Here is a 14,807-nt window from a genome sequence, read left to right as displayed (position 1 = left end):
GGCCTAACCCAAGGTGTGGGCAAGGGGAAGGGGCAAGCTAACCCTATGTGGACCCAAGTGGGAGAAATGATGAATGGGGTAATAATGAGTGGAAAGAGGGTAATATATGTGGATAAGGGAGCGGGACCACACAACCAAAATCAAGGTTTCCCATGAAATACCATCCCTAAAGCCAAATGGTCAGTAAAAGAAATTCCACGGGACTAGAATGCAAGGTTAATATCCAAAAGGGGTCTAGGGGACAAGGGAACATACCTAACTCATTCTTTCCGCCAAATACCCCCATTAATCCATGCCCAGAAGTGTCCATGATAAGCAAACTACAATACTCAATTACCAAATGAAAAGGCATACCTTTAGGTTCGGGAGACCCACCTTCAAACATACGATCATGGTAGATGGGCGAGGAACCACATGGTTAGCTCATGTGGCAGAGAAATGGCACAATGAGCTAGTCGGTCGCTGCAAGGGGATGCTGGCTGCCGACTAAGGACCATCTTGGAGAAAAAAATTCTCCTAAGGATGTCTCCCACAAAATGGTGGGTAACAAGGCCCTCCAATCCCCATAATATCCCTTGCCTAGGGATTCGCACTAATCCCTAGGTTATGAGCTTATGCTTGAAGAGGTTGAATTTAGCAAAAGAATTTATGGATAAGAAAAGAGATTGATCACCAACAAAGTAGGCCAATACTTCTTCATTGGGATTATGGAGTCTATGATGCATTAGATCAGCCTAAGGTTTTCCAAAGAAGCCGGATATTTTATGCCCTAACAACAAACCTCAAGCATTTATCTATACAATGGATAATGGATTTTCATAAGAGAGCTACCAAGGGTTCACCAATAGGAAATTCATTCACATGTTATGTATGAGTAGTGCATGCAATAGATCATCTCCATGGCATTCAATATATATTCAACAAATTAGGGCACATTTAGCATAACCTAGAATCAACAATATTCCATATATTAGACATGTAGAAAAATAAATACTCAACAACAAGTAAACTTACAAGATAGCATGCAAAAGATTCCATCCATTGATCCAAAGAATAGTTCCAAAGACAAATGTTTTAGCTCTAAATATCAAAATGCATCAATAGATTTTAATTCTTGAAAGAAAGAAAGGTCGAATTACTCCAATAAGTTGAAATGCTCAAGTGTTTGATGATGAATGATACAAATGACTTCGTTATTTATATGACGAGGTCGAGTCCCTTCTTTAGTCTATTAGCCCCTAAAACAATAAGATAATGTGCAAGAAACAAGCTAGGTCACAAGTCGACCTAGTAGCTAATGAAATAAACTCAAACTAGCCCACATGTGTTAGCTATAGGAGTGATAATGCTAATGTCATCAATGCATAGGCTTTCTCAGCGCAAGCGTTGAGGGCTAAGGGTGCCATGATGTGAGTAGAGGCCCTCTAAAATCGTCTCCTAGGGATTGGCCCTAGATCTCTGTCAATGTCCCTCTCTGGACCCCAATTTTCATTTTGGGGCACAAAAGTGGTCTCATGGGTCTCTAGGTGGTCAAAATACCTATCTCTACTCCAACGTTGAGGGCTCTCAAGGTGGTGCTAGCCCTCCCATGTCTCAAGGTGTGAGACCATCCTCCTCTAGGCTTTGGATCAGCTGTCAATCCCTCATGAAGTGCTAAGCCAGTTGGGGGCATGCTGGCTCTAAGTGCATCATCCCATAAAATTCATCAATGTAGGGAAAAGTGTTGGAATGTTGTGGGTGTTGGAGGTGCCCATGGCTATGTGTGATGCTCTGCTACAGCTCAGAGACCCATGGCTCTCAACGCCTCACCTGTGGGTGTCAATATGCTCCTCTGAAGGACTTGAGCCCTAGTTAAGTTGCCCAAGCCATGGTTGTGGAACCACCTAACAATTACACACAATATCCAGTGCTAGCATCTACATCATCAAGTACATTTAATCATTTTTGCATCTAAGTGAACCAAGCTTGCAAGTAATGGGAAATTTGACACTTCAAACAAGGCTTCCCTTCCAAAATTAAGGCTTTGAACTCGTTATAGTGTTACCTCCCTAGGTAGGAGTGGCTAATAGACCACCCTATTAGGTGTTTCTAGCCCCTAAGGGGAAATGACATGTCCTTGGTCCACCCTTCAATTGATAGGTGTCATGTGAATAATGATGGAACGGAGGGGAGAAGACTTCATGGCCAAGTGCCATGGTCAAAGGGACTAGCTATGATGGGCTCCTCATCCTAAGCTTATAAATGTGGGAAGGGAGCAATCATGGATGCATGAGTTACCAACTCGACCTTTGTTTTTCCACCCCTCTTGTGCGCCTTTTACTTTTTCTTGATTTTTCTTTGTATTACTGCTTGTATCTCAAGGGTTAGAGCTTTCTTTGTATGATGTATAGTAGTGATTACCCCCTTAAGGGTGAGGCAACTCATTGCCCACCAAGGGTTGGGACATGCAAGGGTTCCTTCTCATAATATGAAGAGAAACATGTGCTCAGGAACTGGGTGATGGCCATAATGAGTGAGGTAGAGCTCATGCTAGGATTTTTCCCACATGCTAATGTGTATGCCCTAGCCATCTTTTGCATTTTGATCTTCTTTTGTTTTTACTTGTGGCCATTATTTGTTTTTTCTTTTTCTTTTAGCAACATCAACCTCCCAAGGCCAAGTTTCGAGCCCTACCCAAGTATGAGGATATATGGTGCCAAATCCCAAAGAACCAATGGTCAGTTGAACCCAAAGAAGGGAGGTGGAATATGGGGCTCATAATGTAAGATGGAAAGTGGTAAGTATGGAATAGGGAGAGATGGGACTATGCTATCTCAATCGAGGTTTCCCAAGTAGTGCCCCTCCTATACCATTGGGCCATTAGGGGAGGTCCCACTAGACTAGGATGAAAGATAAACCCCTCATGTAAGGTGATAGAACAAGACAGCCAAAACCCCTCTCCCTTCCAAGTTACCCCATAATCCATGCATGCCAAATGCCCAAAGTACAAACAAACATAAGCACCCAATTGCAAAATGAATAAAGTACCTTTTGATCGGAAGCCCACCTTCCAATGTGTTCTCTTGCCAAATGGGCAAGGAAACATATGATTGATGTAGGTGGTGGAGATATGAATGGCACATCATCATTGACTACTAGTGGCAATCAGGGCCTGTTGGCCGTCGGATGGAAGACAAGGCAGGAAAATTTTTCTCCTATGGGGTCACCCACTTTTGGTGGGTAACAGGGCCAAAATAGTCAAAAGTTATGATGAACAATGAAATGAGTCTATTCTCTATTTATATGAGGATTAGGACTCCTAAATATGTCTACAAAACCCCTAAAAGCAAGTTTGATTGCTAAATGTACTTGGGTTACAAGCCAACCCATTAGCTAACAATAAATTATGCCGAATTTGCCCACATGTGTAATTCATGGCCTCTTAATTGCTAATGTGTTCCATCATAAATTCTCCAAATTCCATGTTCAAAGATGATGAGGTGTCAAAGAATGTGTAGATGCTTGGATCATCCAAAATTTGAGGGTTGGCCCTCAAATCCACCTCAATATCTCTTGTGGGGTCCCAAGATCCAGCTGGGGTGCCATCAAGTGGTCTCCATGGGTCTCCAACTGCTAAATAAGGCCTCCTTCTCTCCAGCGTTAGGGATTCCTCTGGTGCAACAAACCCTTCCTAGTCTCTCAATGGGAGACCATCCTCATCTGGGCTCTGAATTAACTCTTTCCCATCAGGTTGTGTCAAGGCCAACCTGGGGGCATACTAGGTCCAGTGGTGTCATCTTGAAGAATCCTCAAAACCAGGTCAAAGTTAACCAACATCTTGGGTCCTGGAGGTACTCTAGGACATGTGTCATCTGCTAGTGCTGCTAGGAGGCTCCAGTCTCTCAACATTGCACCTGCTTTGGCCAATGTTCTTCTCTGAAGGGCCTGGGTACCTGTGGAGTGGGTGCCCAAATCCTGGGCTATAGTGACCCACTTGACAAAAACAACATGGATTCTAGAGAAAACAACCATCCATTGGGGACCGAGATCAATAATGCATCTAAGTGAATGACACTTGAATGTTAAGAACATATGAATACTTCAAACGAAGATCACCTTCAAATATCAAGACCAAGTCCTCGCAAAGGTGTTTTCTCCCTTGGTAAGGGTGGCTAATGGTTAACCCTATTAGGTGCTTCTAGCCCTTAAGGGAAAGTGACATTTCCCTAGTCCACCCTTCAATTGCTAGGCATTAGTGAACAATAATGTGGTAATGGAGGGGAGAATACTTCATGGTCAAGTTCCATGGTCAAAGGGACCAACTGATGGGGGTGTCCACATCCTGAGTGTATAGATGTGAGGAGGGAGCATTTGTGGATGCATGAGTTACCAACTCAGCCTTGGTTTTTCCACCCCTCTTGTGCGCCTTTTACTTATATTTCTTCTTAATTATTCCTTGTATTACTACTTATAGCTCAAGGGTCATAGCTTGCTTCATATGATGTAGCTGTTTTATTACTCCTTAAAGATGAGTCAGTTTATCGCTCATCGGGGTTGGGACATGCAAGAGTTCCTTTTTGATGTAATGGAGCATCATGTGCTCAGATGACAAGAACTAGGTGATGGCCATATGAGGTAGGTAGAGCTCATACTAGGTTTTTATCCACGTGCTAATTCTCATGTCCCAACCATCTTTTGCATTTTGATTTTCTTTTGTCTTATTGTGGATATGATATGCTTTTTCCTTTTCTTTTAGCTGCATCAACCTCCCAGGGCAAAGTTTTCGAGCCCTACTCAAGGTATGTGAACATATGAGTGCCAAATCCCCAAGAACCAATGACAAGTTGTACCCAAAGAATGGAGGTGAGATATGGGGCTTGTAATGTGGCATGGAAAGCATTAAGTATGTTATGGGGAAAATGGAACAAGTTATCTCAATCATGTCTTTCCAAGTAGCGTCCCTCCTATAACCCAAAGAGCCTTAAGGAAGGCCCCATTGGACTAGGATCAAAGATCAACCCTCCAGGTAAGGTGAGAGAACAAAATTGCAGTCAAGATCTGTCAATCCCGTAGATCACCCCATTATCCATACTAATGCCCAAAACAAACAAGTATAACCCCACAATTGCAAAATGATCATAGCACATTTTGAATACCAGCCCACCTTCATCCAAGTGTAAATGTCGGATGGTGAGAGGCACATGGTTGATACAAATGGTGAAGTCACATGGCATATCATCATCTAATGGTGGTTGGTAGGGGTTGCTAGCTGGCTAGCTGTCTTACTGGTTGTCAAGTATAGGAGAAAATTTTCCTCCTGTGGGGTTTTACCCATTTTGGTGGGTAACACAACCTATAGAGGAGAGATACTCACCCACTATAACCAGAAGTAAACCAAATTAGAACCCCCCAGACTATTGCAACAACTCTGGAATGAAGTCCATCAATCTCCCATCTCAAAAATGGATGAATGGAGGAGAATAAAGACCTATTGGGATATTTCTCTTGCTCATGGTGCTCATGGAGACTATGACTTTGAGAGAAATCCTCAAAACTAAAGCTGGCAAAAAAACCCAAATGATTAATCATTATACAACACACTCAACCATTAAAATATAGAGCAGCTCCGTTAAAACTCGTAGACAGAAAAATACTAACATTGAACACAACATGAATAAGATAGACAAGATAAAATAATTATATTAATGTCCAATAAATGACCACAAGAGTAGGTCAATGGGACTATTGAGTATTTAACCTAGAAATCCAAATGGGAAAACTAGCATTCAATGGTTGCTTAGTGCTCTATACTGGCAATCCCTGGTACAATGCAGTTCATAGCTCTACTGCCATTCAACAATTCACAAAGCTCCTTCTCCTTTACATTCTCTCCTCCTGGCTCCAAAAAAGACCCTTTGAGACTGAAGTCCAATAGGAAATAGGGAGAGCTTGGTTAATGGGAAGGCCAACAAACCAACCTTTCAATTCTCATTTCTTACTCTTTTTCTCTAATTTTTTTAATTTTAAATAATTCATGCTTTCTTCTCTTTTGTCTTATTCCACTTCACTTTGCACTGTTTTTTACATAGTAACTAACCTCTCTAGTCGCTATATTACACTTGCGGGAACTGAGTTTTACAACCATTCACTTGTTCAAATCTATTTCGTATCAAACCAACTTTGGTTTAGAAAGATTCCTAGCTATGAGAAGTTGGTGGCTAGGGTTTTTGCTTGCTTTCCCTAGCTAGCGATCAGGGAGATTGACTTGTACTAGCTTGTGATAAGCTGTTTGTATGCACATGCACTTCACCTTTTATGTGTATATGACATGTTCCAGCAATCCAAATTTAGTGTACTTGCAGATTTGAATTTCAGATTATGTTATGTTATCTTCATGATTGAGTAGATTTTAGTGCTGCTGGTTATGCATGTTGATTTGACATGACATTGCACTAAATTTGTTAAGTGACTTAACACATATCTAGAAGATAAAGGGGCAGATTTACTGCAGCCATAATATGCTGTGATAAGTCATTTCAGAGCTGTTATTCGCTCGGAAAGTGTGCCCTAAGGACTGAAACTTTGTGGTATTGAAGTACACTTGATTGGTATTTATTTTGGCAGAATTCTTTGTGAAATTTAAGGAGGTGAGGTATTTGCTGCTGTAAATTAATAATTCAGATTTATCCTTAAGATCGAAAGTTCACAAGTAATAGAACCAAGAAACCTTAATGTTGAGATAGAATTTCTGTATCTATAATAAAAATCAAATTCTCAAAATTTCTACATCACAGGGATTGGTAAAAAGGACCGCTTCAGTGGAACAACCCTTCATTAGCCTACTTCTCTTTGGTTTCTGCCGTCAATAAAGCCATATGTAATTTCTCATTTGGTTAATGAAGAATGAAAGTGTTTTTCGTCTGAAAACGCTTCATTTAGTTCCCAACTGTATATGTATAATTTGTAATTATGCATTTCTTCAAGCCTCTTTATCTTCATCCCCTGTATATATTTGTATATGTATCGCCTAGGCTTTATAGGTATTTAGTGTGTAGTTTTGTTGTAGGCGAAACCGTCCAACAACGTTTAACGTATCGTCGCAGTTTCCTGTGTCGTTGACCCTTCCTCCTTTCTTGTAAAGGCACAACCCCACATCTTCGTTATTTCATGACAGTAAAGAAAATTTCCTTGTGACTCACTGAAAAGAGTGTTATCCAGTCTACCAACTTCGAAAGTACATAAGACCCTCATTAAAATCAAAGAAAAATTCACTCAACTTTTTTCTTCAGTTCTCTAAATTCCAATTTCGTCTTCAAACCAACTTCATTCGTTTCCAATTACATATAACCATCATGATTGGGGTTTTCTCAAGTTCGATAAAACTACAGACCTCCTAGTACCAGGCGAAGGTTTCATTAATATTACAAGGAAAGTATTTGCCTAGAAACCTGGGCAATTGCCATTATAAATCAGATATTTAGGCGCCAACAAAAGCCAGGTGCGTTACAGACCAAGGGGGTTGAAGTCCCTTGTGGGTAATGAAGCACTGCATCTAGACGGTGCAATGGGTACGTTCTTGAATATGAACACTAGCACAGATCCATCTAACCCCGGATTTTATAAATATATTGAACTTGTAAAGTTCCATATGCATATCATATCTCGATAAAGCCAACCTACCATATATTTTGGAATCCATTAGCCAGTCTACCCAATATTGGGATTCGAAACATGCAAGCGCTTGGTAAACTGGAAGTGCATACCATACCCAGGTATAGATGGGCTTGTGCTAGTGTTATATGATTAATTGGGTAAGTCATTCAATCCCTCGAGAATTACTCAACATCAACAATTACAACTTCACCGCCACCCTCAGTATTATACCATGAAAAAGATAAACAAGCCAGCAGAAGGAACAGGATACCTGAGGTGCACCCTGGTTAGCACAAGACCCAAAGGCTATTCTGGATAGAGGAGCTTCCTCCTCCAAGTTTGGCAGCTCCGAAGCTGTAAGCTGTGACATACCCACTACACCATACACCAAAATAACCCAAAAATTGATCTCCATTTTCTCTGCTATATCCTTCAGTCCTGTATCCAAATCACCTCAAACTTCCCGACAGTAAAACACAGAATCATTTCTCTTCCCGAAGCCGAAATTATCCATTTAATGTACTGGTGAAGGTGCTTGGAAAAAGGCAATATAAAAGTATGAAGGATCGATGGTCACTTGTCATGTCATAAGCACGTAGGGAATTGGCTTCTAAGCCTCTTTGGAAGAATCTCTTCCGCTTCACCAACGTGTTAACGACACCTCGAAGTTTGTAGAAAGGTCCAAAAAGGCTGTAATTTTTATTTTATTCACACCAATATCTCTCATTACTCTCGATATAGGTGGGCAAGACAAATATGTCTACCCAGGGGAATTCTTTGATTCCAGCTAGCACGGGTGATAAATTCAATAATTTAAATAATTTAACACTATTTCATGTTGCAAGCATGTTTCATGTTGTATACATGCGGATATTTATATGTCAAAAAGGGTCTGTCCCATAGTGGGGATTCTAAAAGGTGCATGCTGAGGATCTTCGCAGCACTATTAAGATCCTTCTGGGGTTTCTAAAAGGTGCATGCTGAGGATCTTCCCAGGACCATTAAGATTCTTCTAGGTCAATAACCCGTTCAAAGTGCTTTTGATGTCTCGCTTTCAACTTCCAACAAAGTAGCTCCTCATGGTTTATGTCTGGTCTTGTCAACGAAATATTTACTCATATATCGTCGTTAAGTCTTATCAACGAACTATTTAATTTATCATTAAGAATGCGTAGAAAAGTATCTTAGTTGATTTTTTTAAGTAATGTAAATTAGTTGGTTTGAGTAGGATTTAATATTTATTAGGATTTAGGTTTAAATTTCAAAGAGAGGTGTTGAGGGTGGGAATGGAGATAACATTAGTTGAACTCCAAGCAGAATATTTAAAGTGGGGCTCAAAAATTCTTGCACCTCATATTACAAAAATCTTCAACAACATCATACAACAAGGGCTCCCCACAAATTGGACAATTAGTCTGGCAATACCTCTTTTCAAGAGCGGTGACGTCAATATCCCTCCAATTATAGGACTATCATGATAAACCCTTTGTTTGCAAAGCTATTTGGAAGCATGCTAGAAAACAAAATTAGCAAGTGGGCAAAAGAAAGAGATAAATGTGCTAAAAGGCAAGCAAGTTTTAGACCTAAAGATTCCACAGTTGATCATTGTATAACTTTAAGGCACATCATTGAAAAAGTTTGGGAGAAAAAGGAAGAAGTCTTTTGCTACTTTGTTGATTTCAAAAAAGCATTTGACTCAATTCCTAAGGATAAGCTTTGGCATAGAATGGAGGAACTTGGGGTTCCTAAACATTTGAGAGCAGTTGTGCATAGGCTGTATGAAGAGGTAAAAGTCAAAATTAGAACTTCAGCAGGGATTTCTGAAAGTTTTAGAAGCAATATCGGGGTCAAGCAAGGTTGCCCACTCTCTCCTACCATTTTTGGTTTATATATCGACAAGCTTGAGGAGTGGTTAAATTCGCAAGGGCGTGATGGTATCTATTTGGGAAAGTTTGTTATAAGGCTTCTTTTGTATGCAGGTGACCTTATTTTGATTGCTAAATTGGCTCTTAGTTTGCAAGAGCACTTACTATCCCTTGAGCATTTTTGTAGAAGTGTGGTGATGCAAGTCAATATCAGCGAAATGAAAGTAGTGGTCTTATCTAAGAAAAGAAAACATAACTAGCATAAGTTCTACTTTGAAGACAACATTGTGGAAGAAGTTGTGAATTACAAATACCTCGGAATTGACTTCAACAAAAATCTAAGTTGGAATGGCTGTAGAAAGAAAAGAACTTTGGGGGGTTGGAAATCATTTTATGCTTTTCAAAATAGGTGTAGAGAGGCAGAGTTATGGGATTGGAAAACCACTCAAACTCTTTTTGGGCTTCTAGTGATTCTAGTGATTCTCTATGGTTGTGAACTATGGGCCAACAGTACATCCGACATGCAGTGGAGACAAATTGAGAAAATTTAGAAGCGTTTGATTACAAACAAATTTAAGATTAAAAGTGCAGTTCCTTATGATATCTTGTTAAGTGAAATAGGGACTGCTCCTATTGAAGCAATTGCTATGGTGCGAGTCATAAGGTATTTAAAAAAAAAATTGAGCAAATGGAAGAGGGTAGATGGCCTAAGGTTGTCTTTAATGATAGATTGTGCAAGAGCAAAAAAACTTGGATGTAGCAAAATAACAAATGGTTTAGTAAATGGGGTATTTGCTTGAACGTGTGTCCCATAAAAAACAAAGAGATAAAAACTTTTGTTATGGAAAAGTTCCACAAGCGTACTTGGGATAAAGAGCTAGGAAGAAAGAAAAATTACTATACTGAAGTGTTTAATCCCTCTCATAGTCATCAACCAAAAGCATACATAGAGGCCAATATCTCTTGGAGAGCCAAAATTCTTATTGATCAGTTAAGGACTAATCCTCATCAACTCCGTTGTGAAATAGGGCGCTGGAAAAGGCCAAAGGAAGTGTGGGAGGAAAGAGTATGCATTTTTTTTTTCTTCCAGAAAAGTAGAAACAGACAAACATTTCATTTTAGAATGTAAGGCCTTCAAAGACAATAGGGAAAGTTATGCAGATATGCTAGCAACTAGCTCTTGGGATAGTCTATTTGGCGAGGGGTTTGTCGAGAAGTTGGGAGCATTTATTTTGAAGCTTCATAGAAAAAGGGTTGAATACATCAAGCAGATGAAGAATCAACCTATCACATAGACTATCTTTAGCCTCGTGGACGTTAAAATAATTTCTTTCTTTCTTTCTTTCTATCCCAAGAATGTTTAGGCTTAACGAAGTCTCGCACAATTTTGATAGCAACATCTCATTGTTGAGTAGTTTGTTCTTCCATTTAACATGTAGGTTGGCACCAACTTACAATTTTTGTGACAACATCTCATGGTTGGGTAGTTTGTTTTTCCATCTAACATGTAGGTTGGGCTCGACCTAGACTCGATCTAGTATTGAAAAAAAAAACTTCGGACAAAGGGGTAATGTAATTACCAAGTAATATTATATGACTTTAATACTAAACGTAAGCTTAGCTAAATCTTGCACAATTTTAGTGACAACATCTCATTGTTGGGTAGATTGTTCATCTATTCAACAAGTGGGTTGGCCCAACTTAAACTCAACCTAATATTGGAAAAATGAATTCCATTGGTATGACATTTATATGACTTTAATACTAAGCATAAACTTAGCTAAGTCTTGCACACTTTTAGTGACAACATCTCATTGTTGGGTAGAATGTTCATCCATCCAACAAGTGAGCTGACCCAACTTAAACTAACTTAATATTGAAAAAGTTATGTTTAAGAGAAAATTTTCGGCTTAAATCACAAGGTAAATCATTTGTCGACGCGTTTCGAACCAACGAGTGCGGTTCATCATCAGGACAAGTTGAAAAATCAGATCCATCTTTGCCTGTTAAATAGCATGAGCAGAGCCTCCAACAACTAACAAGGGTGACGGTTAAATTTGACTGGGGACCCGGGTCAAACAAACTAGAAGATAAAATAAGAGACCTTACCTTTACCTAAATATATAATTTATAAGTATAAATTAATTTTAATTAAATTGGTTCATGAGTTAATAAATAGTTAAAAATATTGACTATTTTATAGGTAAAAGGAATAGAATAGATTTTATAACTAAAAAATATATAAAGAAATAACTAACTAACTAAAAATATGTATATAATTTTTAAATGAGAGGTTAAGTTAGAAAAAAATAAATAAATAAAAATATATATAAATAAATACATTAATTAATAAAAAATAAAAATAAATAATATATATATATATATAGATATACTTTATTAATTAAAAATAAAGTAAATAAAAAATAAAAAAATTAATGAATTAAAATGGAAGATATTAAAAAAAATAAATTAAAAGATCAGGAAAAAAATAAATAAAAAATAAAAGATCAAAAGAAAGTGACTACGAAGAGAGAGTTGGGACCCAACACCTACTAATTTTCAATCTCAAGAGCTTCTTTGAATTTCCGATGATGGAACTACGAAACTCTAGCAATGACACTCTAGCAATGATCGCCAAGAAATATGGAAGTCACCAAATTATATGACTTTCCTACTGAGTGTAAAGCTTTGATGAATATAAGTGGAATTTCAATTTGAGAGAGATATTTTATAAACTATTCATATGAACTTTGTATTATTAAAATCCTACGATATGAAATGTTTCTCAATTTATTTTCAATTAAAAAATAATAATTTTCCCATACATATATAGATAGATAGATTCAGATTGAGTATATTATTAAAATATTTTAAAGATAACTTTTTTGTTTTAATTGTTTTACAAATCTAAATAAGGTTTATAATGAAATATTATATTTATGGTGGACATGGAATGTTATTAATCTTTTTAAATATTATGCCTTAATTTTATAGTAAATAATAAAGAAATTAGATATCTAAATATTTATTAATTAAAAAATAATAATAATAATAATTAATTATTTACTATTTTTCATATGCATATTTTTAAATAAAATTGAGAAAAATTTACACATTCTCTTTATATTATTAATTTAAAAAAAAAAAAAAAAATCCATCAATTGAAGAAGAATCTTTTACTTTTGAATACATATTTTTTTAGGAGTTTTTTTTATTTTTAATACATATTTTTGATAAAAAAATAATTCGCCTAAAATAAAAATAAAAAACACTTATTTATATTTTATATTAAAATGTCTTTTATTATTAATATTTTTTAATATTATAAATAAAAAACACTTATTTATATTTTATATTAAAATGTCTTTTATTATTAATATTTTTTAATATTATAAATAAATTTTTTATTGTAAAAAATATGAGTAATAATCAAATTATTATTTTTATAATTAAAATATATTATAAACTAATAATATTACCCCAAAAGAGTACAAATTTCAAAATCAGATTATAATGAATTAACCGAGTGGATTATTTGTTTAAAATAAAATGATCTAAGTAATTTTTTATGTGTTCGTTTGATATTTTTAATGGTTTTATAAATATATAAAAAATTTATAATGAAATATTATATTTATGGTGGATATGGAAGTCTTAATTTCATAGTTAATAATAAAGAAAATAAATATTTTAATATTTATTAATTAAAAAATTAATTTTTTATTTTTTGTATTAAGTGTTTGTGATTCATAATGAATTAAACAAAGTCTTTTGGTAGAAATCACATGAGAGAATTTTTTTGGCCGACGCGTTTCGAATCAACAAGTGTGGTTCATCATCAGAGCCAGATGAAGAGCCAGACCATGACAAAGGCTTAAATAGAGAGCAATGTAGAGACATAATTCCAAGTAACTGCTATATTTGAACAATAATGTTTAAATTATAATATTAATTTATTAATATATTAAAAACAAATATTATTAAGTAACAACTATATTAGTTTTTTTTAAAATATATTTAAATAATGATATTATTTCATTAATTTATTAAAAATATTAATAGATAACGGATTCATTAAACAGTTAGTTTTTGAAAAATAATATTTAAATAATTATATTAGTTTATTAATTTATTAAAATATTAATATGTAGCGGATTTTTGAAAAATATTTAAATAATGATATTATTTCATTAATTTATTAAACATAATAATAGGTAACGGCTATATTAAACAGCTAGTTTTTGAAAAATAATATTTAAATTAATTTATTAAAACCAAATATTACTAGTTCTTGAAAAATAACATTTAAATAATGATATTAGTTTATTAATTTATTAAAATATTAATATGTAATGGCTATATTAAACTGCTAGTTTTTGAAAAATAATATTTAAACTGTGATATTAGTTTCTTAATTTATTAAAAACAAATATTAATAAGTAACCGCTATATTAAACAGCTAGTTTTTAAACTAAATAAATAAATAATCAAAGTCAACTTTAAAAGAGGAGAGTCAAAAATTATAAAAATGAGTGAAGACCCTAATCGAGACAAGATCATTTGATAAATAAAATAACTAATGAAAATAATTAATGGAAAAATAAATAAAATAAAACAAAAATATACACAAGTCAAAATAAATATATATAAATAAACAAATAAAAATAAAAATAAAGTTAAATAAATAAAAATAGAAACATAAACAAACATATATATATATATCCAAAGCAAAAATAATTCATAAATAAAATGGGGTCAACAATAAAATATGGGGCTTAGGGCCATTAAACAAATAACAAAAATACTAAAAGGAGTTAAGAATGAATAGGATGATAAAATACACAAAAAAACACGAAGGATCATGAAAATAAACTCTAATAATGAATAAATCAACAACAAATACTATAAAAAGGATCATGAATATAAACTCTAGTGAAAGATAAATCAACAACAAATACTATAAAAAAGATGTCAATACCTACATAGCCAAATAATAAAAAAATATAAAAATAAATAATAAAAATTATTAGGTGGACAAGACAGGGACCCAACTTCTACTAATATTCCAACCATCATCTCTATTCAAATTATTGGGTCTTTTTTCAATTTCTAAGACCTCCCTCAATTTACGATGATGGAAATGACTAACCTTAGCAACGACTTGGGCCTCCTCAGTGCAGATGTGATGCTTAGATTTATCTACATGCTTCGCCAAAGCAGAGGAGCAGGTCTTGCCATGCTTGATGTCAGCAGCATGCTCACAAATCCTTTGATTAATCGAGCGACCAATCTCACCAATGTAGGGAGTCC

At 35.4% G+C, this 14,807-nt stretch overlaps 1 protein-coding gene across 3 annotated transcripts in view; it reads right to left on the bottom strand.

Annotated features, from left to right (window-relative positions):
- Positions 1–8,294, bottom strand: part of LOC149155597 (Calcineurin-like metallo-phosphoesterase superfamily protein) — a 521,819-nt gene extending 513,525 nt beyond the window's left edge. Inside the window, exon 1 of one of the 3 annotated variants that reach the window (XM_089445784.1) lies at positions 7,904–8,294. In XM_089445784.1, the coding sequence (XP_089301910.1) occupies positions 7,904–8,047 (144 nt within the window). In that variant the 5' untranslated portion in view covers positions 8,048–8,294. The remainder of the gene's footprint in view (positions 1–7,903) is intronic. The other 2 variants (XM_089445785.1, XM_089445783.1) reach the window with 2 other exon arrangements.
- Positions 8,295–14,807: the final 6,513 nt, after the last annotated feature.

Source organism: Pinus tabuliformis, chromosome 9 (assembly GCF_031772625.1).
Source record: "Pinus tabuliformis cultivar Carrire ecotype Pingquan chromosome 9, CPIR1, whole genome shotgun sequence".
NCBI classification, from domain to species: Eukaryota; Viridiplantae; Streptophyta; class Pinopsida; order Pinales; family Pinaceae; genus Pinus; species Pinus tabuliformis.
This window is presented reverse-complemented; position numbering and strand designations above follow the sequence as displayed.